Source organism: Gobio gobio (genome assembly GCF_949357685.1).
Source record: "Gobio gobio genome assembly, chromosome: 19".
NCBI classification, from domain to species: domain Eukaryota; kingdom Metazoa; phylum Chordata; class Actinopteri; order Cypriniformes; family Gobionidae; genus Gobio; species Gobio gobio.
This window is the reverse complement of record NC_137112.1, coordinates 24,045,520-24,071,027: the sequence shown is the minus strand read 5'-3', so window position 1 is coordinate 24,071,027 and position 25,508 is coordinate 24,045,520. Positions and strand designations below refer to the sequence as shown.

The following is a 25,508-nucleotide window of genomic DNA, read 5'->3' as shown; positions in this document are numbered from 1 at the left end:
CTTTTTTATTGATTACAAGATTACTTAATATTCACAAAATGGCAATAAATTATTCAGAATTCATTGATTCTCCCCAATTATTCTTTTTATATTTTAAATATTCTTTCTATATAATTTTGCAAACTATGTGTTCAGTCTTCCAGTTTTGTGGAATTGCACCATAGACTGTAAAAAAAGAATTGCACACACACACACACACACACACACACAGGCGACTACATGGAAAATAAAATATTTCATCTTTTTGTTAGTGTTTATTTTGATTGCTTTTATTTTAAAATTACTTATTTTCATTTAAAATGTTTTATCAATTTATGAACCCTCTGCAGTTCCTTCCTAAACCATAATTTGGGAAACCCTGACGTAATGTAATATTTAATGCATCTCATGTTGTTGATGACAAACAATGGACTTCGGAATTTTGGAAACAATGGAATTTGTTTTCTTTTTATATATTTTTTTATCATTTGCGCACAAGATATTATTCAAATCAATGTATAAACAGGTTAGGTCAAAAGTAATCTAAAAGTAGTCAGATTACATTAACTAATATGTATTATAGATTACATTACTAACTACAATTTTTATTATGTAATTTGTATATTTGTATTCATTAATAGACTACAATTTATATATAGGATATAAAAATTGGCAGCTTCACAATAAATTCTAAACTTTTAGACAAATTAAAAAATATTATGAACAAATATTAAAGTTTTTAAATAGTTAAAAAATTACATTAATATTTTAGCATTAATACATTAAAATAATAATAATAACATTAGTTAGTGGAAAAAATATGTTCCAGATGTTCTAAATAGATTTAGATGGTATGAGAAAGTTCGAAGTGATGGGCAGACTGGGATACAGTCCTCTTTATTTAAGTTTCCATTCATACTGAAGCCCACAATGGAGTTTGGGGGGTGTGGTGCTGGGCAGGGCAAAGGATGTGGCTTGATGTGGGACTGGACTTCACAGACTGCTGCTCCTCCCACCACCAATGAAACCTTTCCTTTTAACTTCACACTACCCCTGAGCACACATGACACGCACACACAGGCACACAAAAACAGACAACGGGGCCTACCAGACAAAATCAGGATATGACATCATACACAGGAAGGGAAGCCAAGTAACTTTTCATCTTGTTTTTCTTACTCTGCTGTATTCTTAACTGAGTTTTGGAGGGATAAGACCGGCTGATGAGTGTGAAAGGATCCTCGCAAGACAATTCGGATTTGAGCTGTTCCCTCTTAGAAAGAAGAGGAGACAAAGTTTCCCACAACATTCCAAGTGTCTACAGCGGGATTAAAGCCAGATTCTTTAGGTAGGGTCCTTACAATCTCCATTTTTACTTTTCCTGTTTTCATCAATAAGATGCTACTTTTCTTTTCATGATCTGTGTAATGTTAGAGCTCATGTGCCGTGGGGGCTCAGAGAAAGCGTGATCAGACACGTTAGTGTTTGACGTGATTGTTGGAGGGGGTGGATAAATAACTCCTCTGTCCTTTTGGTTCCATATTGAATGAATTGAAAAAGTGAAAGGATATTTAACACTTTGGTTAGAAATGGTGATATGTCGAATTTATAGAATTGAAAAATATACAGAAGAGAGTAAATACATTTTCTATGAAATGTAGACTTGTAAGCGCCTTTTAACTGTGTGAAAATACTGCATTATATGCATTATGGTGATATTATCAGTTACAGCAACATATGTTAGAAACAGACCTCTAAAATGTTCCTGCAAAATAAATCTCAATATGGGCTTATATGAGGTTATATCTGTTTTGGTTCTCTAGTAACAGGCTTTCTGTGAATACATTTATGGGAGGAGAGGGAAAGAAAAAGGGAAAGAAAAACAAGACTTATCAAATAGACAAAGAAAGGATGGACTCAAACACGGATCCACAGCCAGGACGTTAAATGAAAACAGAGAGGCAGGGTTTGATTGTACGGCTGAAGTGACACTCCCTCCAAATCTTATCTCATTTCAGCCAATTCCAACAAACAGGAAGTTATGAAAATTGTGATGTGGATAAAACAACATAATGGCAAACTAAATGCATCGAGGGAATGAAATGAATTGGTTGTTTGTAGTGCTCAGTTTATGGAGTTTATATGCACTACCATTCAAAAGTTTGGGGTCAGTAAGATTGTTTTTTTTAAAGAAATTCATAATTTTGTTCAGCAAGGATGCCTTAAATTGATAAAAAGTGACAGTAAAGACTTTTATAATGTTATAAAAGATGTCTATTTCAAATAAAAGCTGTTTTGAACTTTCTATTCATCAAAAAATTCTCTAAGGGAGGTATTACTTTTCTTTCTTCTGCTCTCTAGAAACTTCCTTATTGATGGGACGAGGGCCCAGGGAATCATAAGAGTCAACGATCACAACTGTCCGGATCCTGACTGGATCTGACTCCTCCATCACCCTGCTCAGTTCAGCGATGGCTCTGTGCTTGGGTCAGGTTTTCAGCAAAGACAAAACATTCCGGCCTCGAAAACGATTTGAACCTGGAACCCAGCGCTTTGAGCTGTACAAAAGAGCCCAAGCGTCTCTGAAATCAGGCCTAGACCTGAGGAAGGTGGTGCAGCTGCCAGATGGGGAGAACATTAATGACTGGATAGCTGTGCACGTGGTGGATTTCTTCAATCGTATCAACCTCATCTACGGGACCGTGAGCGAGTTCTGCACTGAGAAGAGCTGTCCCATCATGTCTGGAGGGCCACGTTATGAATACAGGTGGCAGGATGGGGATCAATACAAGAGGCCCACTAAGCTGCCTGCTCTTATATACATGAACCTCCTGATGAACTGGATCGAGTCACTCATCAATAATGAGGACATCTTTCCTACAAGAGTAGGTCTGTCGTGTCAAATATGTTTTTCAGACATCATTGCTTTGATAGGGCTACTAGTGCAGTCTGTCAATGATATGACGCTCATTAAATTTAATTTATCATATTTGATACTGTATTGAGTAGTTTAGCATTATCTATTATTATTTATTAGAAATATTTGTTTTACCAAAACTGCTTTACTGCTTATTAATGTATTTGAAAAACCATACAAAAATGTAAACAAATAAAAATAAAACCTTAAACTGTTAGTTCACCCAAAAATTTAAATTAGCCCATGATTTACTCACCCTCAAGTGTATATGACATTCTTCTTTCAGACGAATAAAATCTGAGTTATATTTAAAAATGTCCTGGCTAATCCAAGCATTAGAAAGGCAGTAAATTGTTGCCAAAAAAGTCCATAAAAGTGCATCTATCCTTCATATAACTGCTCTACACGGCTCTGGGGGGGTTAATAAAGGCCTTCTGAAGCGAAGTGGCGCATTTGTGTAAGAAAAATATACATATTTAAAACTTTATAGACTAAAATAACTAACTTCCGGCAAATTGCTGTATGCATTGATTTACAGCGAAAGAGCCATTGAACCCTTGACGCATGCGTATTGACGAACGCAGAAGCGCAGAGGATCGAGCTAAACAAAACACCGGTCATTTTTAAAAAGAAATGGTGGAGGATTTCGATATAAGAGAAGAGAGTTTGAGTTTGTTGCCCAGCACTATCCGCGAGAAGCGTCAAATCTTGCGATGCTCCAATACATCGCGTCAAGGGGTTACTCTTTTGCCGCAAGTCGAATTGCATTCGGCTTTCCGCAGTAAGTTAGTTATTTTAGTCTATAAAGTTTCAAATATGGATATTTTTCTTACATAAACGCACCTCTACGCTTCAGAAGGCCTTTATTAACCGCTGTGTAGAGCAGTCATATGATGGATAGATGCACTTTTATGGACTTCATAAACGAGGCAACAATTCACTGCTATTATAATGCTTGGATAAGCCAGGACTTTTTTAATATAACTCCGATTTTGTTAGTCTGAAAGAAGAATGTCATATACACCTAGGATGACTTGAGGGTGAGTAAATCATGGGCTAATTTTCATTTCTGGCCTGGGTGAACTAACCCTTTAAAATATATTTATCCCATGCATTCACAGTAAGGAAAATATGTTATTACTTCTTACTTTATGGTTAAACCACATTTTTAGAGTCATAAAACTGCAACTTTTCAAATATGAAACCAACATGAATACAAAGATTATGTTTCCTTGATTTTTATGAGGTTTTCCTATCTTTTCACACATTTTTCCTACATTTGTGACCTTTTTACTGTTTCAGTAAGTAGCTTTGAAAAGCTTAGCGTATTAACAAATGAGTATGCAAATGAAAGGAAATAGTTTAGACACAGAAATATGAATGGATAACTGAGAATTATCCAGTTAAGTTTCTCAGGAATTGCTGTATAATTTGTGGGGCCAGGGAACACTAGACATACTTGTGTCTGAAATAAAAAATATTGCTGGATAGAGTTACAGAAGCTGTACTTAAGCACTGCCAACAATTTATAATTCCACAGACTGAACTATTTGCTAAAACCCTCGAGACATACTCACTAGGCTTTTTCTCCTTAAATACCATTTGGATTTTCTCATGGAAGAAAATCATACAGCATAAGTCTACCATCTTGAAATGTGTTTATGATATAATGCAATGTGATAAGGGTGACACTGGTTTTCTTCTTTTTTTAGGAGTCCCTTTTCCAAAGAACTTTCAGCAGGTGTGCAAAAAGATTCTGAGCCGGTTGTTTCGGGTGTTTGTACATGTGTACATCCATCATTTTGATATGATCTGTAGTATGGGAGCAGAGGCTCACATCAACACCTGCTACAAACACTACTATTTCTTCATCTCTGAGTTCAGCCTTATCGACCACTCGGAGCTGGAGCCACTGGTGAGGGCTGTGCTTTCATTACTGTTATAGAGCAGAGGGGCATGACTCTCAATGTAGTAATAATAATTATTATATACAAAATAATAAAGGATGTTAGTGGCAATCAGTGTTGAGGGTAACGCATACAAGTAATGCAAGTTGCGTAATCGGACCACTTTTTTCATGTAACTAGTAATGCATTTACTTTTTCAAATGTAGTTCGTTTATTTAAACAAGTAACTTTATTTTCCCATTTATTGACTGACACCTCTCCTGATCGTGAAGTAAAATGTGATTACTTCACGATCACTAAAAATGTACACTATTGCCCAAAGTATTGGGACACCTACCCCTCCAAATCATTGAATTCAGGTGTTCCAATCACATCCATGGCCACAGGTGTATAAAATCAAGCACCTAGGCATGTAGATGCTTCTACAAACATTTGTGAAAGAATGGGTCGCTCTCAGGAGCTCAGTGAATTAAAGCATGTACCTGTGCAATAAGTCCATTCATGAAATGTCCTCAATACTAGATATTCTACAGTCAACTGTTAGTGGTATTATAACATAGTGGAAGAATTGGGAACAACAGCAACTCAGCCATGAAGTGGTAGGCCACGTAAAATTACAGAGCGGGGTCAGCACATGCTGAGGGGCACAGCGCGCAGAAGTCGCCAACTTTCTGCAGAGTCAATAGCTACAGACCTCCAAACTTCAACTTTGTGTGACCTTCAGATTAGCTCAAGAACAGTGCGTAGAGAGCTTCATGGAATGGGTTTCCATGGCCGAGCAGCTGCATCCAAGCCTTATATCACCAAGTGCCATGCAAAGCGTCGGATGCAGTGGTGTTAAGCCACTTGACTCTAGAACAGTGGGGACATGTTATCTGGAGTGATGAATCACGCTTCTCTGTCTGGCAATCCGATGGACGAGTCTGGGTTTGGTGGTTGCCTGGAGAACTGTACTTGTCTGACTGCATTGTGCCAAGTGTAAAGTTTGGTGGAGGGGGGGGATTATGGTGTGGGGTTGTTTTTCAGGGGTTGGGCTTGGCTCCTTAGTTCCAGTGAAAGGAACTCTTAATGCTTCAGCATACCAAGACATTTTGGACAATTTCATGCTCCCAACTCTGTTGGAACAGTTTGGGGATGGCCCCTTCCTGTTCCAACATAACTGCGCACCAGTGCACAAAGCAAGGTCCATAAAGACATGGATGAACGAGTTTGGTGTGGAGGAACTTGACTGGCCTGCACAGAGTCCTGACCTCAACCCGATAGAACACCTTTGGGATAAATTAGAGCAGAGACTGCGAGCCAGGCCTTCTCGTCCAACATCAGTGCCTGATCTCACAAATGCGCTTTTAGATGAATTGTCAAAAATTCCCATAAACACACTCCTAAACCTTGTGGAAAGCCTTCCCAGTTGAAGCTGTTATAGCTGCAAAGGGTGGGCCAACTCCATATTAAACCCTACGGATTAAGAATGGGATGTCATTAAAGTTCATGTGCATGTAAAGGCAGGCGTTCTCAAAACTTTTGGCAATATATAGTGTATGTTTTATATAGTATGAGTGTATGTAGTATGAATGTAATCTGGAGGTACTATAGTCGCCATGTTGTCATTATCATGTGACCCACCAGCGTCAGTTACGTCGCTTCACTTCCATTAATAAATCCTCTCCCGTGCCTTCATGTGATAGTGAAATGTCCATCATATGCACACTTCAGAATCTCGCTGGAAGAAGGATACTTTTTGCTTACTCTTTTATGAGTACTGTGAATTTGGACATACTTATTTTGTAACTTACTGTTTTTTTGTCTACTATATAGTAGAGAAGTAAGTGATTTTGGATGCAGCCATTGTGTGCAAACATTATGGTTATTGTAGTTCTAGACTAAATGTGAGCATGCATCTCACTTGACAGATTCAGTATTCCTCGAAATGAATAAAAACAGTGAAATGCAAACACAGAAAATTATGCAACCTTATTAAATATTAACCAATGTCTTTGCTGCTGAACTTTGATGATACAATTCAACCGCACCAATAGGTAAAAAAAGCACAGCACAGCAGAAAAGTTTGAGATGCGCCCCCTCTACTGTACAGACGGCAATGTGCATTTCCTTCAGCCTGAGGCTTATTCATTTCACTTTGGGTTTTTTACATTTGCAAAAAATATAACTTTTTTTTTGTTATAAAAAAAACAAGCCCAGGAAAGAAAAAGTAACGCAACAAATTACTTTACATAAAAGGTAACACAATTATAGTTACTTTTTTAGGGAGTAACATGATATTGTAAAGCAATTTACTTTTAAAAGTAATTTTCCCCAACACTGGTGGCAATGAGTGTCTTAAAACAGCATGCACTCAGCTTTTGCTAACTTGTGCGTTTTATGAACAACTAGATACTGATAGCATATTGCAAATGTGGTACTGTACACTGTAAAAAAAATCCCCGTAAAATTTACTGTAAAAAAACGGCAGCTGTGGTTGCCAGAACTTTACCGTAAAAAATACGGCAGTAACGTTTTAGGTTCTTAGGGACAGCACCGTATAATTTAAAGGTTTATAATGTAATAATTACGGTTTAAAAATGTTTTCTTTTACAGTTCAAAACCATATAATTTAAAGGTTTATATTGAAATGATTATTTTTACACTGTAAACAATTTTCGGTAAAAAAAACACTTATTTCATTAACTGAAATAATGTTAAATTACCAACCTATTGAAATATTAATATCTGTTATGTGCCTTTGATATATACGGACAGCCACCAATCACAGTGGAGAATGAGAATCACATGATCAATTAAAGCTCATCACAAGCAGCTTTTAAGAGGACAATACTAATATATAGAAGAGCTCAGTGTCATTCACACACACACTAAGCACCATCATGGTAAAACTTAAATTTAAAAAATGCAATAAACATTAATTTAACAACATCAGATGTAACATAAAACCCTAATGTACATAACTGATTAGAAAAAAACAAAGAAGAAACAGTTATTGCAATGAAAATACATCAAATGTGAAGTGTCACGTTGGGAATTCTGGGAATGTCAATTTACGGGTTTTCACTGTAAATTACACAATGACTTGTTCTTTTTCACTTCCAAAAACGGTAAATGTAATGGTACTTTACTGTAAAATTAAATGAAATGTAAGGTTAGATCTATTACAGTTATTCACCGTATATAGTACGGAAACTTTCTGTTAACCAATTAACTGTTTTTCACCGTAGCATTTTTACAGTAAAATACCGTTAAAATCACAATCATTTTTTACAGTGTATGTTTGTCCTGATAATCATCTTTTCTGTCTTTACAGAAAGAAATGACAGAGAGGATCTGCCACTAAAAGATGTGGAGAATTGATGTGCATCCAAAAGCACCAAAAAAACTTCAAACATTCAGGCCAAAAGAATAATGTACTTGAGGTCTGATCAAAGATCAGGCCAGATCTGAGACTCACAAATGTGCTAAACTGCGATCCAACTTTGCTTCAGTATTTGTGAAATACTATGGGTCCAGCAATTCAATACATGTTCTAGAGACAGTACATGTTTAAATTATATATCTCATATTGTGCAGTATTGATATGAAATGATGCATTGATTGCTTAGTATTCTGCTTGCATTTTTGAGCATTTCACAATGTGACTTCAATGATAATTTAAAATATTTGTCCCTGAGGGAAACTTGTCTTGAAATGGCATGTCTAAAACTTCTGCTAAGTTTGAGATGTTACATTGCTCTGTCGAGTCTGTGCCAGTGCGGGGGCGGAAGCCTTTGCTAGTATTTTTATTTAACCAGGGCAAGTGCAGTAAGAAACTATTACAGCTGGTGAATGATGAGGAAGAGTATACTCCACAGTATTGTTCTGATTTCAGGACATTTTGTTCTGACAATGTGCTGTTTTTGTTATGGTATTTTTGCATGCATGTTTAAAATACAAACATTTTAAATGACTCTCTTCTTTTTCATTTTTTAAAAACTGGATGGGAAAATACAAACCAGAAGTTTCTCATAACAATTCCTTATACTCAGAGTCAGCCAACATCCTAAGACCCAGGAAAACAAAGTCTTTTGAATTGAATTTGAATGTCATTACACTCTAAAAAATGCTGGGATAAAAACAACCCAAGTTGGGCTGAAAAGGGACAAACCCAGCAATTGGGTTGTTTTAACCCAGTAAATAACCCAATTGCTGGGTTAAAACAACCCAAATGCTGGGTTTGTCCATTTTCAACCCAACTTGGTATGTTTTAACCCAGCATTTTTAGAGTGTTCATTGTTTAGAGTATAACAAACAAATTGAATTTTTTTTTATTTTTTTTGAAAAATGAGATTTTAGTTATGCTATGTCCTCGTAAGTGGACACCGGACTCAGTTGTTTAAAAAATAAAATGAGATTAAATGACATGATAGGCAAAATAAATATATATAGGCAAAAGCAATGGGATTTTCTTTTTTCATTCACCAATCAATTTTCAGGTTTCAATATTGTTTTTAAACAAAATTTGTTTAAAGATGATTCTCAACTATGTTATGAAAGAAATAACGGCATTAATTGATATGTGGGTAAAATGGCCATACATGAGTTTTCCCATTCAATGCAATGTATACACTGTATCTAATTTGCATATTAATGTGTTCTTGGGGCAAAGTGTTATGAAAAAAGAAGTGTAATAATGGGAGTCATAGTTGGCAACAGTTTCATAATAATTTCTAATATTTTATAGGAACATTGATATGTAATTTCTTTCCCTGTTCACTTGTGTCTCCCAAAATGCCCGCATAAACATGATTTAAGCCCCGGTGTGGACATGTATGAAATCAATGCCCTTTTTGGTAACAGAAAGTCATATTTTGATTAGAAACCCCATAACATTTTCCTGATATGTTGATTCATAGCAAACCATTTGAAAATTAGTCAGATTTAAATGATAATTACAAAATATTATCAAATTTTCATAAGAGTGCTAAATTTGATTATTCAGTCATTTTTAAAGACCAAGGAGAAGTTGTTGTCCTAGTGAAACAGGACAGCTATATCATCCTCATTATCACAATATCCATACAATTATATACAGACTGATATATGAAAATAGCCTACTAGGCTATGCCATGCATAGACACAACTAGACAACCACACACACAAAAAAAAGTAGGCTAGGCCTATATTTAGTAGCAAATAACACATTTTAGGAATTAATAATAAGATATTCATAATTTCTGTGTTTTTCCTTCGGCTATTTCACTGATAGAATGTTCAGGGGCCGGATTCACGAAAATAATCTTGATCTAAGTTTCTTAAGAATGTTCCTAAGTGCAATTCTTGAAAAATTCTTAAGAAGTTCTCAAATATTTTGTTAAGAACATCTCCTAATTTTTTACTTAAGAAGAAAATGAAAGGTGTTATTTGGTGTTATTTTATTGAAAGGCGTACATCGCTGAAGACTCGATGAAAGAAAAACACCTCAAAGCCTTTTTTCCTTCTTTTTTTTGCGCTGCCTGCAGATAACCGTAGATATCATAATAAGTGGGTAGGCTATTTTCATCGTGACTGGCTTGACGGGAGTTAATCCCTCAGCGTCGTGTTTTTAATGTGCGTGTCGTTAAAATCGTTATAAATATTAAAGAGCACGTCTCAAGATGCAGCGGTCTTAACGATTCATTTGCGCATGTGTAAAAGATCGATCCGTGTCACATCAGAGTAGGCTACCAAATTCATGGTAGGCTACTATTAGTAATATATTATATTTAGCTAGCTACTGTTAGGCCTATGTTGTAATGGTTAATATTTGAAACAACCCAATCAATTCATTAAAGATCTTACATTTGGGTATTTAAGATTGGAGGTTATCCTAAATTTAACAATGATTTTTAAGAACATTCTTTTCAGGAATATGAATAGCCTACTTCTTAAATGTTATCTTAAGAACAATCTTAAGAAAAAAAAAAGTGAACATTAAGAAACGGTTTTGAGAATTTTATTCTTAAGAAATGTTCGTGAATCCACTGGTTTCTTATGAGTATTATTCTTAAAAAGAACCGAATGATTACTAAAGTAACACTGTAAAAAGAAAACTTTCACGGCAGAGAAATGTCATAGCGATTGCGTAAGTCCTTTATGGGCACTCTCTCCGACGGACATGGTAGTCAGCATTGACATTTAAATAATTGTATTTACTTCACAGTAAGAGTCTGAACGAAACCAGATTCGTGGCAGCCCTCTGGTGGCAGCAACGTCTTCGCATTCATGAGGTCATGTTGTGTCGCGTCACCTCGTAATCTCCCTCGTTCGTCCAATCACGTGACCTGATTAATATTCATAACCCAACCCGTCTCCATGATTCGCAAATGCACCGCAGTGACCATCAGTAGGAGGGCAGTTTGGCGCGATTGGGGTGTTGCTGTTGTGGTTTGTGTGTTGTCCTCCTCCTCCTCCTCCTCCTCCTCCTCCTCCTCCTCACTGCTGCTGTTCTGCGGAGGATGGCGGAGGCACTCACGGCACAGCTAGACTCATTTGACCGCAATTTTCAGGTTTGTATCTTTTTTTTTTTTAATATGCATAATATGGATATAATTTGTATTCTACATGAGGTCAAGTAGATCTAAATCCAGCACGCTGATGTAATCTGTGTCATGTGATAAAGTGGCTTCATCGATTGGGTCGCTCGATTCGCGCCATGTCGCAAAAACAAATGATTGAATTCAATTCTGGAAGCGAGTTATCATAGTCATAATTTCATCAGTTACTCAAAAACATCTCGTCGGTTAAATTGGCACTACGATAATTCTGCTGACATCTGCTACACTATTTTAGTTTTCTGACACTTGTTGCTTATTGTCTTTGACACTCATTTTAGTTCATATTCTTCTTCTCTTAAAGGGTTAGTTCACTCAAAAAACGAAGTACCGGTATGTCATTTATTCACCCAAACCTGGATGACTCTCCGTAGAACATAAGAGGGACTAATAACCTTAGACACTTTCATCGCATCTCTTTTCCAAACAATGAAGGTGAATAGTGATTGATGTTATCATTCTACCTAACATTTTGCAATACAGAACAGAAGAAAGTCATATAAGGGATTGCTAGAATTCTTGAATGAACTGTCAACCAGTATCGACTTGCAGCTGCTGTTGCTTTAAAAATGTTAATTTTCCAGCCCGCTGCTACGCTAACCAATAATATTCCCGCCCCAACAACGTTATTTATTAACGATTATTAATCCTCCTTTATTCTCATTATTAAGCATATTCTGTAATGTAATTTTTATGATACTGCTAGAAAACGCTTTTATTCAGAAACATGTTTACATGGAAAATTTCAGAATGTATCACCCGAATGAATTTGAGATTTTCTATCTTATGTCAAGTTGAAATGTTTTATATAATCATTTACATTTTATGGATTCTGATATTGACCTTGTGTTTGCCTTGTAAATAGCCCTGATACTTACATGACATTAAAAACTTAATAAACAAACAAACAATTCTCATTATATTTCCGTTTTAATACGAGTAATATATCCAGTTAAGTGTGCTGGAATTCCCCCTCAGCAGCCAGATGATAAGAACTTGTCCAGACATATATTAAATAACTTGGGCATGATTTCACCTTAACCTACTAAAACGTATGTAACACTCAGCTGGCGTCACGACTTTACCCTGCGGCGCGAGAGCTGTCACAGCTCCGTCTCGCGCTGCTTCTGGAATGATCGTGTCTGTTTTTCCTTTCAGCTCGCGGACCTTCCGGCGATCCACTGCTCTCGCCAGGTAGGCTACTGGCAAGTCTCGCGACTTACTTTAAAACGGGCCTTTTGACTTGTTTTTGTGTTTCAAACTGGGAGAGTAAGTATGTATTTCGTGGTGGATATGAGGGGATGTTTTGAAACACACAAAGTCGTGCGAGCGAGGCTTCAGACTCAGAGTGTGAAATCTGATAAGTGCACACTGCAAGTTTTACAGCTTGTGATCACTTCCTCTTTCTATGATAAAAGTTCATGTTTACAGGACATCATAGTGAACTTAAAGTCACCATGAAATCAAAATGAACAATCTGTTGTTGTTTTTTTTTGTTGGAATATTGCAGTATTTATTATAAATGATTTATCCGTTATATTAATATATGAATCATGTGTCCGCGTAATCCTTAATCAAAATAACTTCCTACTTCCTCTTGCAATGACTACGGGTGTTTCTCAAACGGAAGACTGCATATCTCGGCTGCCACATCATCAAACGTCACTGAAGGCCATATCAATTTGAAGGATCCTTAGAAGGGAGCCTTCATTTCGCATCCTTCATTCGGCCTGTTTTAAAGGATGCATCAGATGTATCCTTCGCGGCCTTAAATCACCCACAATCCTTTGCACACATTCCAATTCATGAAAATAAACTGACGGAAATAGAGTTGGTACTGAGCTTGTCTTCGTTTATTATGAAATGTAAGACAACAATAATGTTCTCAGACATGAAAGTATAGATGTTATCTTTTGTTTTGCTGTAAATGAGTCACTTAACACTAAACTGCCAGTAATGCAAGCCACTGGGAGACCACAGACGGCTGTCATTCACTTTATTGTAATAACAGAAAACAAGTTAATATAAAGTTTTGTAATACAAAGTAGTTTTCCAAAATTACTTTTTAATAGTATTTTTGCGTTGTGACCGTGCGGATATGTGACGTAGCCATGCGCACTTACTAGACGGTCTCATTCTAGAGTTTAATGCTGAGGAGGACCCATCTTTTTTTCTCTGACAGCACACCACAATCAAACAATCCAATCAATTTAACTCCCACCCTAAATTTTTCTTGTTTGAGAAGCCTGTTCACTCTACGATATATGTGTCGCAATAGAGAAGAAAGAACTATCACTTCTTCCATTTCACACCGACTTTAAAATATGATCATTTAGTCATACACATTACCTATTCATGGAGGATAATTTAAGGCATAGAAGATGGTCGCATACATTGTCAATGACCGTCTGGCTCTTGTTCACTCCAACTAAACTAAACCAACCAGCTACAAGGTGAATAGCAACATTACAAACTTTTGATTAGAGGCTAAAAGTATTTGAAAATTGGTCAAAAAGTACAAGGCCGTACTTAACAGCAGGGAAAAAACTACAGTCCCATGAAGCAATGCTATATTTTAGGTTTACTGCAAAATATGTATATTATGCATGCAAATATTGAAGTAGTTTGAGAGTGTAGGTAGACTGACACAATTGCGTCATTCAGTGCTTCATTGGATTGGATAGATTTTTCAGAATCATGGGGAATTCCACTGTTAAACATGTTTACTTAATAATAACTTTAAATAATGCAGACTAATGGCTTCAAAAAAAGCACAGACCATTGATTAACCACCGCGTATCTCACAGTAGGTCTGTTAACATTGGAATTAATTCAGCTATGGAGAAAATGAATAGGATTTTTTGCTCTGAAACCCGACTGTTGTCTCTAGAAGCATTGATATGTTGCTGTTGTGTGCTATCACTTTGTTTTTGAGTGTAAATTTCTCTCTTTTTCTTTCTCTCAGATAACCAGTAGCACTCTGGCATCTGGCCAGGTGGAGAGCCGGGGCCCACTTTCTCATGCCCCCAACAGTGCCTCCCAAACCCCCGCAGGTACAGCTGCTTAGGGCTAAACATTTAAAAGCACATCCTTCAAATCATTTCAAAAACAAATTTCTAAGAGAGTACCTAGGATCTGTTATGTAACATCTGTGGTTTTGCGTTTTTTTTACTTTGGGATTAGGAATGGAGAGCAGTCAGCCAATCAACATTACAGACGCAGCTACACGCCGGAAGAAGAAGCGCAGAACTCGGGCCGCGGACAGTTTCACAGGAAAATTTAGCGGTACTATACCATCATTACAATATAAGGAAATTACAAAAAACTCTATGACACTCGTCATAATGTGTTTCTGGTCTTTATTTGGATTATTCTCAGCAGTAATCAATATTTATATATTGCATTATATATTGCAATATCATGCATCATCATATCTTCAGGATGTTTGATTGCATTTCCTGACTGCATTTCCTGATCAGAAGTGTGTGTTGTAGATCTTTACAGGCTGACGGATGAGCTGCTGGGTCAGGGCGCTTATGCTAAAGTCCAGGGATGTGTGTGTTTACACAACGGCAATGAGTATGCTGTGAAGGTGACAGGGGTTTTTTCCATGTTTTTTTAGATAAATATTGCATTAGTTTTGTCAAACAAACATTAAACCTTGTGTTCAACGTGTGTTTATGTTTCTCAGATAATCGAGAAGAACGCTGGTCACAGTCGCAGTCGAGTTTTCAGAGAGGTGGAGACTCTTTACCAGTGTCAAGGAAATAAGTAAGATCATAGTCCACTATCCGCTTGTTAATTCATGGCAATATCGAATACTCTTTCCATGTCCAAGATACTCCAGATCACTCTTGACAGCCATTTATGAGCACTATTTTATACACTATATTGCCAAAAGTTGTGGGACACCTGCCTTTTCATGCACATTAACCTTAATGACATCCCATTCTTAATCCATAGGTTTAATATGGAGTTGGCCCACACTTTGAAGCTATAACAGCTTCAACTCTTCTGGGAAGGCTTTCCACAGGATTTAGGAGTGTGTTTATATGAATTTTTGACCATCCTTCTAGAAGCGCATTTGTTAGGTCAGGCATTGATGTTGGACATGAAGGCCTGGGTCGCATTCTCCGCTCTAATTAATCTCAAAGGTGTTCTATTGGGTCAAGTTCCTCCACAGCAAACTTGCTCATCCATGTCTTTATGGACCTTGCTTTGTGCAATGGTTGTCCAAAATGTCTTGGTATGCTGAAGCATTAACTCACTGGAACTAAGAGGCCAAGCCCAACCCTTGAAAAACAACCCCACACCATAATCCCCTTCCACCAAACTTTACACTTTGCACAATGCAGTCACACGGGTACTGTTCTCCTGGTAACCGCCAAACCCAGACTCGTCCATCGGATTGCCAGACAGAGAAGTGTGATTCGTCACTACAGAGAACACGTCCCCACACTAGAGTCCAGTGGCGGTGTGCTTTACACCACAGCATACACTTAATGTATGGCTTGGATGAAGCTGTTAGGCCATGGAAACCCATTCCATGAAGCTCTCTACGCACTGTTCTTGAGCTTATCTGAAGGCCACACAAAGTTGAAGTTTGGAGGTCTGTAGCTATTGACTCTGCAGAAAGTTGGCGACTTCTGCGCGCTGTGCCCCTCGGCATGCGCTGACCCCGCTCTGATTTTACATGGCCTACCACTTCCTAGCTAAATTGCTGTTGTTCCCAATTGCTTCCACTTTGTTATAATACCACTAACAGTTGACCGTAGAATATTTAGTAGTGAGGACATTTCCCGAATGGACTTATTGCAGAGGTGGCAACCAATCAAGATTCCACGCTGAAATTCACTGAGCTCCTGAGAGCGACCTATTCTTTCACAAATGTTTGTAGAAGCCGTCTGCCTGCCTAGGTACTTGATTTTATACACCTGTGGCCATGGAAGTGATTGGATTAAATGATTTGGAGGGGTGTCCCAATACTTTTGGCAATATAGTGTGTTTTTATATATATATATATCACAAAATTAAGCTAAGCGAGGCTGTGAGGGATAGACTTGTGTTTTCAATGGCAGCCGCTGCAGTTAGCTGTATAAAGCTCCTAGATCACTTAAAATGTTCCTTAGCTCATGTTGTCTTGAGTTTTTTTGTCTACTGAAATTTATTGGAATACGATTTTTGCAGTGTTTTGTCAGTTGAACAAACCAAAAACCCATTCAATAACAGTTCAGCCCACTGAAGAGATTTAGGTCTATCCCTCACAGCCTCGCTTTCATTCCCATTAAAAATCAAAAATGACACTGCTGTGAATAAGGTCTATGGAGATAAAGGTTAGGATCATGATTTTTCCCATAGTACTACAGCACACATTTAGTTTATATTAGCAAGTTTTGTGTTTGCTTTTGGAATCTGACGCGTTTGAACCCAGAAACAGTGTTGTGTGATGTCAGACATAACAAATGGATAGTTCAAATTGATAAAGTTATTCCAAAAAATACTGTAATTGTTTTAGTTAGTAGTATGTAGTATTAGTATGCAGTAGGATATTAGTAGTATTTACTAGCATAATTGCACAACTGCATTCATTGTGTTCTTTACAGGAACATTCTGGAGCTCATTCAGTTCTTTGAAGATGACAGCTATTTTTACCTGGTGTTTGAGAAGTTACGTGGAGGTACAGTTGAAATGTAGTGAAATACAAATGCAGTCTCATTCTCATAATTTTATTTTTTTTTGCTAATTATTTTTCTCTTTTCCTCTCAGGTTCCATTTTAACACACATCCAGAGACAAAAATACTTTGATGAGAGAGAGGCTAGTCATGTGGTCAGGGACATAGCACATGCACTGGACTTTCTGCACAACAAAGGTAAATACTGTATATTTACTCTGTGGCCCACTGACCATGACTCATGCAAATCTGTTTACTTCAGACTTGTTTCTGTTTTTCCACAGGAATAGCTCACCGGGACCTTAAGCCTGAAAATATCCTGTGTGAATATACTGATAAGGTAATGCATCCGTTTTGCCTTTGGTAACACCTTAGGGCTTTTCATTCTAAACCCCGGGTAAACAGAATCCTGGGTTATCTTGCTTCACATTTCTCACGGCTTGTAATTTTCCCAGGGAAAATTATGACATTTCACACTATACATTCTTAAACCCTAGGTTAACATCCTTATTTTCCCCCTCAAACTCTGAAACTACTGTTTATACATATATTTATATAATATATAAATATAGTTTATACAATATTCTAACGCTGCATCGTTTCACACATTCGTTCACACAAGTTTGGCACTGCAAAAGCAGTGCTAACCCCGCTTCTGAATTAGAAGTGTGAAACTTCCGTCCATCCGTCATTCCATCCATCTATCTACCTATCCATCTATCTATCTATCAAGCCCTCTTGTGTATTCTGCAGAGATATGTGGTGAAAACTCAACATTCAAATTAAAGTCAGGCCTCTCAATGATAAAAATCAAATAAAATGTATTTGTCTGAAATCTCGATCCAGGGTAGTCTCTCTTAGAACCAAAACTTACCTCAGAGAGCCACAAAACAGAGTATTTATTCAGTAAAATCATACGTATTCATTTATCATTGAACAAAGACTTTCAAAGTTAGACCTAGACTCTGCCCAGGCCTACCGACCTTGACTATAGAAAGAAGCAATATTCACAAGTTCTCACAGCATTTTCAGATTAAACTTGATACAAGAAAGGGAGACAGAAAAGAGAGAAAGGAACAATATATCATCATCAAATAGTCATCTACCAAGAGTATGAAGGAAAGAGGTGGCCTGTGCTCAGTGGTTATCTACGGCCTTGTATTTGAATGCCTCAGATAAACATCTACATGACCTCTGTTGAAGCCTTCAGTTCGTCCCCCAGTTAGCATTTTCTAGAAACAATTACTTTGTCCTCCTGCCCTAATCTTTCTATCAAAAGCATCATATATCGAGTAGTAATAAAAGAGATTCGGTTTTCAATACATTAGAACTATTGATTTACATACACATGTATACATACACTGTGTTCCAAATTATTATGCAAGTGACATATCAGTAGAATTTCAGTACAATGAACATTTAAGATTTTAGTTTTTCAAAGAAAGTGTCTGTTTTATTTCTCCATATCTTTTTAGATAACTGGTATCAATCTCCATCAAAAACTGGTATCAAAAAGACAGGTTTGTTAAATAGTTTGCCAGGTCTACTCAGGTAAATGGAAACCCTACTTAAAAATGTTTCCACATTATTAAGCAAGTCACAGTTCTCATGCAATATGGGGAGGAAGAAAGCCCTTTCTGAAGATGAAAAGCATGAAATGGTGCAATTGCCCTGTCTAATTACCCACACTTGTGGTCTTGGCCACTTTGAGAGCGCTTGCACGCAACAGGAAGTAAGTGCGCAAGATTGCCCCATGTCTTAAAAATGCAATGCCCTCAATGCACACTAAACCCACACTATCTACCCACACGCTTCGGAGTGGTATTCCAGGCTAAGCGTATCCCTGAAAACATTCCTCTGTAAATTAATTAGATATTACATATCCCCCCAGTTTCACAGACTAAGCTAGTCCAGACTAAAATGCATGTTTGAGTTGTTTTAACTAAAAGAAATTTGCACTGATTTCTTAAAATATGTCAGTGCCATTGTTTTGCCTTAAGATGCACACCAGTAATGTTTTTTTCTAGGGCACGTTTACAAAGTTACTTAAATATCCTAATTGAACCAATGCCTAATTCGAGTTTAGCCTAAGCCCTGTTTGTGAAATCGGCCATAATTTAGTAGTAAAAGAAAGTGTTGCACATTTTATTGGTGCAAAGATGAGTAAGGCTATGTGTATTTTGCAACATTTGCAACTGCTATTTATTACTTAATTAGAAACACCACTATTTTAAAATTGTGTCTTCTGTTAGATACATAGCGACTACTGAACAGACATTTAGACGTTTATTTTAAATGTTAAAGTATTGAAAAAAAAAAAAAGAAGCTCTGTAAATACTTGCATATTAAGTGTCCCATCTGGTAATCAAAAGTTATATACACACTTGCAGTCTTGACGCCTACTTGAACACTTGGGCTAAATACAGAAAATATGTCATGTAAGTAGACAAGTGGACAAGTGCAAAGACCGCAAGTGTGGGTATTTGGACAAGGCACATGTCTTGTTAAAGGCATAAACTAATATTGTGTGAAAACCGAATGGAGATTATCAAACTATCATAAGATTTGTGAGTAATTGACAGCACAAGAGAACTCGATCAGATAAAGGCTTATTAAGGAAAGTTTCTGTCAAAAAATGAATTGTATTAAAAGGACAGCAATACAAAAGCCACTGTTGAGCAGCAAACAGGTATTTGAAGCTGCTGGTGTCTCTGGAGTCTCAAGAACCTCTCCATGCAGGCTGGAAGTTGTGCGTAAAGTTGCATTTCAGCCACCCCTAACCAAAGCTCACAAAGAGAAACGTTTACAGTTTACGCGGGTAAACAAAATAAATTTTTACAGTGGCCGTAGAAATACATTCTCAAGCTTTCATCTTCAGAAAGGGCTTTCTTCCTCCCCATATTGCATGAGAACTGTGACTTGCTTAATAATGTGGAACAACCTCTTTAAGTAGGGTTGACCTGGCAAAATATTTAACAAACCTGTCTGAGATTGATACCAGTTATCTAAAAAGAAATGAGAAATAAAACTAAAATCTTAATGTTTATTGTACTGAAATCCTACTGACACATCACTTTCATAATAATTTGGAACACTGTAAATGTCAAAAACAGTGTATTTTTCATTATTAAAAAGTTATGATGCATTAAAAATCAAATGTTTGGGGACAGTAAAATTTAATGTTTTGGAAAGTCTCTTATGTTCACCAAAGCTGCAAAATACAGTATAACAGTAATCTTGTGAAAAATGATTACAATTTAAATTAACTGTATTCTATTTCAATATACAGTGTGTGTGTATGTGTGTGTGTGTGTGTATATATATATATATATATATATATATATTTGTAATGTATTCCTGTGATCAAAGCTGAATTTCCAGCATGATTACTCCAGTCTTCAGTGTCACATGATCCTTCAGAAATCATTCTAATATGCTGTTCCGCTGCTCAAGAAACATTTCTTATTGTCATCAATGTTGAAAACTGTTGTGCTGCTTAATATTTCTGTGGAAACCGTGATACATTTTATTCAGGGTTTTTTGATGACTGGACATTTCAAATGAATGGAAAACTTTTGTAACATTATAAATGTTTATACTTTCACTTGTAATCAATTAAATGCATCCCTGCTAAATAAAAGTATATTATTTATTTTTATTCACTGACCCCAAACTTTTGAACGGTAGTATATGTATATTTAAAATCTAGTCTTAATTGTAATGTGTTTGTTGCTTTCATTCAGGTTTCTCCTGTGAAGATTTGTGATTTTGACCTTGGGAGTGGAGTAAAGCTGAACAGTGCCTGTACCCCAATAACTACCCCTGAGCTCACCACACCAGTAAACAACCTCAGATTTTTCCTCAATGCTTTTAGCAACCTAGAACTGTGTTAAGTAGTGTTATAGTGTTGAGTAGCACTGTTTGAGAGGTGCGTTCTCTACTTTAGTGTGGCTCAGCAGAGTACATGGCTCCCGAGGTGGTTGAGGTCTTTACGGATGAGGCTTCTTTCTATGATAAGCGCTGTGATCTCTGGAGCCTTGGGGTCATTCTCTACATCCTGCTTTGCGGGAGTCCCCCCTTCACTGGTCACTGCGGCACCAACTGCGGCTGGGAACGAGGAGAGACGTGTCGTGCCTGCCAGGTAAAGCAAACGCGAATTCGAATATGTACAGAATTCACTTTATCCATGTACAGACCTTTGAAGTGTCGTCATCTCCTGTTCAGAACAACCTTTTTGAGAGGATTCAGGAGGGGAAATATGAATTTATGGATGGAGTCTGGGCTCAGATCTCAGCCGATGCCAAAGATCTGATCTCGCGGCTGCTAGTGCGAGATGCCACTCTACGGCTGAGTGCTGCCCAGGTCCTGAAGCATCCCTGGGTGCAGGGGGTGAGTCTTCTGCTCTCTTTATTTTTCTTGAAGCCTTTTTGATTTCAAAACATTTTACTTTTTACATTGTAACCTTTTAAACGGATAGTTCACTTTAAAATGAAAATTACCCCATGATTTACTCACCATCTTAGGTGTATATGACGAATACAATCAGAGTTAACATATTTTCTGGACTATAAGTTGCTCCAGAGTATAAGTCGCATCAGTCAAAAAATGCGTCATGAAGAGGAAAAAAACATATAAGTCGCACTAGACTATAAGTCGCATTATACTGGACTATAACGGCAGCTTCACACCGCACGAGCAAGCAGTGCGATGAGCGGGAGCCGCGTGCGCGCCCGCTGTGCATTCACACTGGCAGCGTTTGTCTCGCGAACCTCTCCCAGCAGAGCGTTGTTCAAGCACCCATCTGTGGACTCGTTCCACCAGCTCTGGCCATCTTGCTTTCAGTCCGCGATTAGCTTTCTTTGTTTTCTTCATTACAGTTAAAGTAACCTCTGCTTTTTGCCAGTCCCTCACAAGTTTCTCACTCACTCCAAACTTTCTTTCTGCTGCTCGATTATCGTTTTCGGCTGCATATTTTACTACCTGCAGTTTGAAATAGGATTTTCTTTTTGGGGGGCATTTTGTTTGTGTTCATTCTTTCTCAGTTGACTTTAAGTTAATATTTCAGTTAACATTTTTTTCAGTAAATTTTTTTCAGGGGTAGGCTACAGGAGCAGCATAGAGCGCCCTCTCGCGGCTGTAGACGTAGCTAAATGTTTATTCTTGTCAGTCAGTATGAATTAATTTTGATATATAAGTCGCACCTGACTATAAGTCGGACCAGCCAAACGATGAAAAAAAGTGCGACTTATAGTCCAGAAAATACGGTATATTAAAAAATGTCCTGGCTAATCCATTATAATGGCAGCCCAAAATGTGAAGCCCAAAAAAGTGCATCCATCCATTATAAAAGTACTCCACACAGCTCCGGGGGCCTTCTGAAGCGAAGTGATGCGTTTGTGTAAGAAAAATATAAAAATATCCACTTTATAAAGTAAAATATCTAGCTCCCGCCAGACCGCCTTCCGAATTCAACTTACGAACAAAGTGTAACCGGTGCGGCAATGACATCAGACGTAGTATAAGCGTTTTGAACTGCGATAGGCTTTACACATTCTTTGTAGGTTGAATACGGAAGGCGATCTGGTGGAAGCTAGATATTTTACTTTATACAGTTTTAAAAATTTATATTTTTCTTACACAAACCCAATATCACAATATTACTGTTTGTACTGTATTTTTGATTAAATAAATAGAGTTTTGATGAGCAAATAAGTCATTCTTACCAACCACAAACTTTTGAACTGTAGTGTATATTATACAAACAAAATGTATTTAATTTTATTTTACAGAATGCACCTGAAAGAGTTCTTTCAACTCCTCGTGTTCTACAAAGGTATTTGATTCGATTCAGTATGAAGTCTATGTTTGAGTTTCTGTAATGTTTCTAACCATCGCTCTGGTTGAACTCACAGAAACTGCAGCACTAAAGACCTGACACAGTTCGCAGCTGAAGCCATCGCATTCAATCGGCAGTTGTCTCAGCAGGAGGAAGAGCAGGAGGACTTTGGTGCTGTCGTCTGCTCCATGAGGCTCTCTCCTCCCTCGAACTCCAGATTAGCCCGTCGCCGAGCACAGTCTCAAGCACTACGCACCAACACCTGATGCCTACCCACCCCACAGGTGCTCCAGCGTTACAACCCTTCATACACATACATTCTCTGGCAAACCGTAAACCCTGATATGCACCACAAGCTCAGTGCTACCAACTTGTAGCACAGACTAACCTTATGTATACAAACCAAAAACATGCAGATGTTTCGAATTAATTTTACAGGTCGGGTTGATTGTCTTTCTCTTTGTGTAATGTGAGTTTTAAGTGTTTTAGGCATCAGATTTTTTTGTTTTTTTGTATTTATTACCAAATATTTATGGCTGGTGGTATTTTACAGTCGGATATAAAAAAAAGGGTGCTTAGCTATGAGGGAATTAACAGACGTTTTAATTTGGATGTACCAACATCAGTGAGGTTTTTTTAATATACATTAGCATTCATTTTAACATTTTTAAAAACAACTTTAGTTACTGTAAAACACTGGACTTCTTGCTCTGTCACTTTTTACTATTATTTTATTTTCTATTTGTTTTGTTTATTTTATTTTAACAAAAGTCTAGTGTTTATAGTTAGTGGTGAGTACATCATGTTTTGGTTTATTTGAGCTATGTAAAGCCATGCTGCCTGACATATAACATATCTTAGAAATACATTATGGAGTGTAGGTCTTATGTGGAAACGCCATCAAGAGGTATGCTGCTTTAATGAGGGTGCCGATGAGGTATTATAGACATTTGACTAGTTACTTTCAGCTCAAACAGTTAGTAAATATTGCACAGTATTATTTTTGTCTTTTCAGATGATTATATTTTTTAATTTAATGTATATTTTTTCATGGTTCTGCTTCATGTCTTTTAGAGTGTTGAACATTATTTTGTTAAAAATGTGAACTTGAAGTATTTTTCTATGCATCAGGGCAATGAGCCCACCCTGCAACCGACTCCGTTATTTTTGTGGAGTAAGTTTTATATTTTTAGTTTGTATTCAGTGGAAATTGTGCCATTTTTGGGGGGTGGGGGGCGGGGGGTGGGGAGGGGTTGTAGGGGGGGCAGAGCTCCTAAGTTGCAAAATACCTAAATGACCTCTCAGTTGCCTTTTTATCAAATTATAAAACATGCACAGTTCTTTTTCCTGTTATTTGTTGCTCAAAATGCTACTTGAGGTTAGATGAAATTATAAGAATTTAGTGGTTATCCATGTATGTACATTTATGAGTATGTGTTGGGAAACATTTCCTGTACAAGGGATGACACCAGAGGGCGCTACCTCATATGAATGGCTATGTTCTCAGTACTCAGTGCTTGTATGATACTTCTAATGCAGTATCTTAGTCTAAATGCAGAAATTGTCTATGGAATGGCCATTTAAACCCTAAAAACTCTACGGAAAGTTCAGAGGTGTTCATTTGGTTTTCCAATTTTGTGAAATAAAGAAATTTGCACTGAAACATTGCTAAAACTTGAGTCTTTATTTACAGTTTTTCTCCATTGGTTTGGCTCATTTCTTGAAACAGAAATTACATTCTCAAAATAACATGGACAAATCTCCAAACCACTTGGCAATTGTTCACAACAGAATAGCATTTCTCATTCATTTCATCAAATTGCAAATGTCTAAGTACACGTCTCAATGTCTCAGTACATCTTTGCAAATGATTAAGTACAGGTAGCCTACATTTAGCACAATTTCCAAGTGAATAGATCTTGTTGATCTAAACTGATTGTTTGATTCTCAGTCTAATGGTCGTTCTCTCCAAAACGTATCAGCGTCATTTCATTGTATAAGTCATCACATGCACAATAGTCTGATCAATTGTCAAAATTAGTCAAGATCATAATACCATGAATACCATATATGAATCCCTTGGAACATTTGATAAATGTATTACAGCAATTGACAGTCAGGTGAGAACTTGACTAATGAAGGAGGACTTTCACACATCTCAGATGACCAATCAAACAGTGTGTTTAGTTTCCTGACAGGTGCTGTCCATGACTGAAAGCTGCCAAACATGTATGTAAAGAGCTTGACCATGCAGGACCAGTACCATTTCTGAACATGGAGGCACCTGGCCAAAATGAACAAGGTCAACTGCCTGCTTGAGGAAGAGGAAGAGTGAGGATGAGAGGGGGAGCCCGTGGAGGAAGAGGGGTAGAGAGGGGAAGGGGGAAGAGAGGGGTAGAGAGGGCAAGAAAGGAGAAGGGGGGATGAGAGGGGTAGAGAGGGGAAGGGGGGATGAGAGGGGTAGAGAGGGGAAGGGGGGATGAGAGGGGTAGAGAGGGGAAGGGGGGATGAGAGGGGAAGAGAGGGGAAGAGAGGGGAAGGGGGGATGAGAGGGGAAGAGAGGGGAAGGGGGGATGAGAGGGGTAGAGAGGGGAAGGGGGGATGAGAGGGGTAGAGAG

At 37.5% G+C, this 25,508-nt stretch overlaps 2 protein-coding genes across 3 annotated transcripts; both read left to right on the top strand.

Moving 5' to 3' along the window:
• The first annotated feature begins 1,013 nt into the window (after positions 1-1,013).
• Positions 1,014-9,607, top strand: mob3c (MOB kinase activator 3C). The gene is made up of 4 exons (XM_079845124.1): positions 1,014-1,327; positions 2,341-2,868; positions 4,609-4,811; positions 8,120-9,607. The coding sequence occupies exons 2-4, from the start codon at positions 2,451-2,453 to the stop codon at positions 8,147-8,149; spliced, it is 651 nt and encodes a 216-aa protein (XP_079701250.1). The 5' UTR covers positions 1,014-1,327; positions 2,341-2,450; the 3' UTR covers positions 8,150-9,607.
• A 1,641-nt stretch (positions 9,608-11,248) lies between these two features.
• On the top strand, positions 11,249-24,560 carry mknk1 (MAPK interacting serine/threonine kinase 1). 2 transcript variants are annotated; one of them, XM_079845108.1, is made up of 14 exons: positions 11,262-11,336; positions 12,540-12,575; positions 14,347-14,434; positions 14,565-14,666; positions 14,876-14,973; positions 15,073-15,152; positions 16,985-17,058; positions 17,148-17,252; positions 17,339-17,394; positions 20,798-20,893; positions 21,001-21,195; positions 21,279-21,443; positions 22,844-22,887; positions 22,967-24,560. In XM_079845108.1, exons 1-14 carry the CDS (start codon positions 11,286-11,288, stop codon positions 23,154-23,156), a joined length of 1,380 nt encoding a protein of 459 aa, XP_079701234.1. In that variant the 5' UTR covers positions 11,262-11,285; the 3' UTR covers positions 23,157-24,560. The 2 variants fall into 2 exon arrangements, with proteins under 2 accessions (XP_079701235.1, XP_079701234.1); XM_079845109.1 differs by lacking the exon at positions 12,540-12,575 and having other exon boundaries at positions 11,249-11,336.
• Positions 24,561-25,508: the final 948 nt, after the last annotated feature.

Coding starts and splice junctions, on each gene's coding strand:
- mob3c (XM_079845124.1), top strand. CDS start 2,451: ATGGCTCTGTGCTTGGGTCAGGTTTTCAGCAAAGACAAAACATTCCGG. Junction 2,869..4,608: donor CATCTTTCCTACAAGAGTAG/GTCTGTCGTGTC, acceptor TTCTTTTTTTAG/GAGTCCCTTTTCCAAAGAAC. Junction 4,812..8,119: donor ACTCGGAGCTGGAGCCACTG/GTGAGGGCTGTG, acceptor CTGTCTTTACAG/AAAGAAATGACAGAGAGGAT.
- mknk1 (XM_079845108.1), top strand. CDS start 11,286: ATGGCGGAGGCACTCACGGCACAGCTAGACTCATTTGACCGCAATTTT. Junction 11,337..12,539: donor CATTTGACCGCAATTTTCAG/GTTTGTATCTTT, acceptor TTTTCCTTTCAG/CTCGCGGACCTTCCGGCGAT. Junction 22,888..22,966: donor ACTCCTCGTGTTCTACAAAG/GTATTTGATTCG, acceptor TTGAACTCACAG/AAACTGCAGCACTAAAGACC.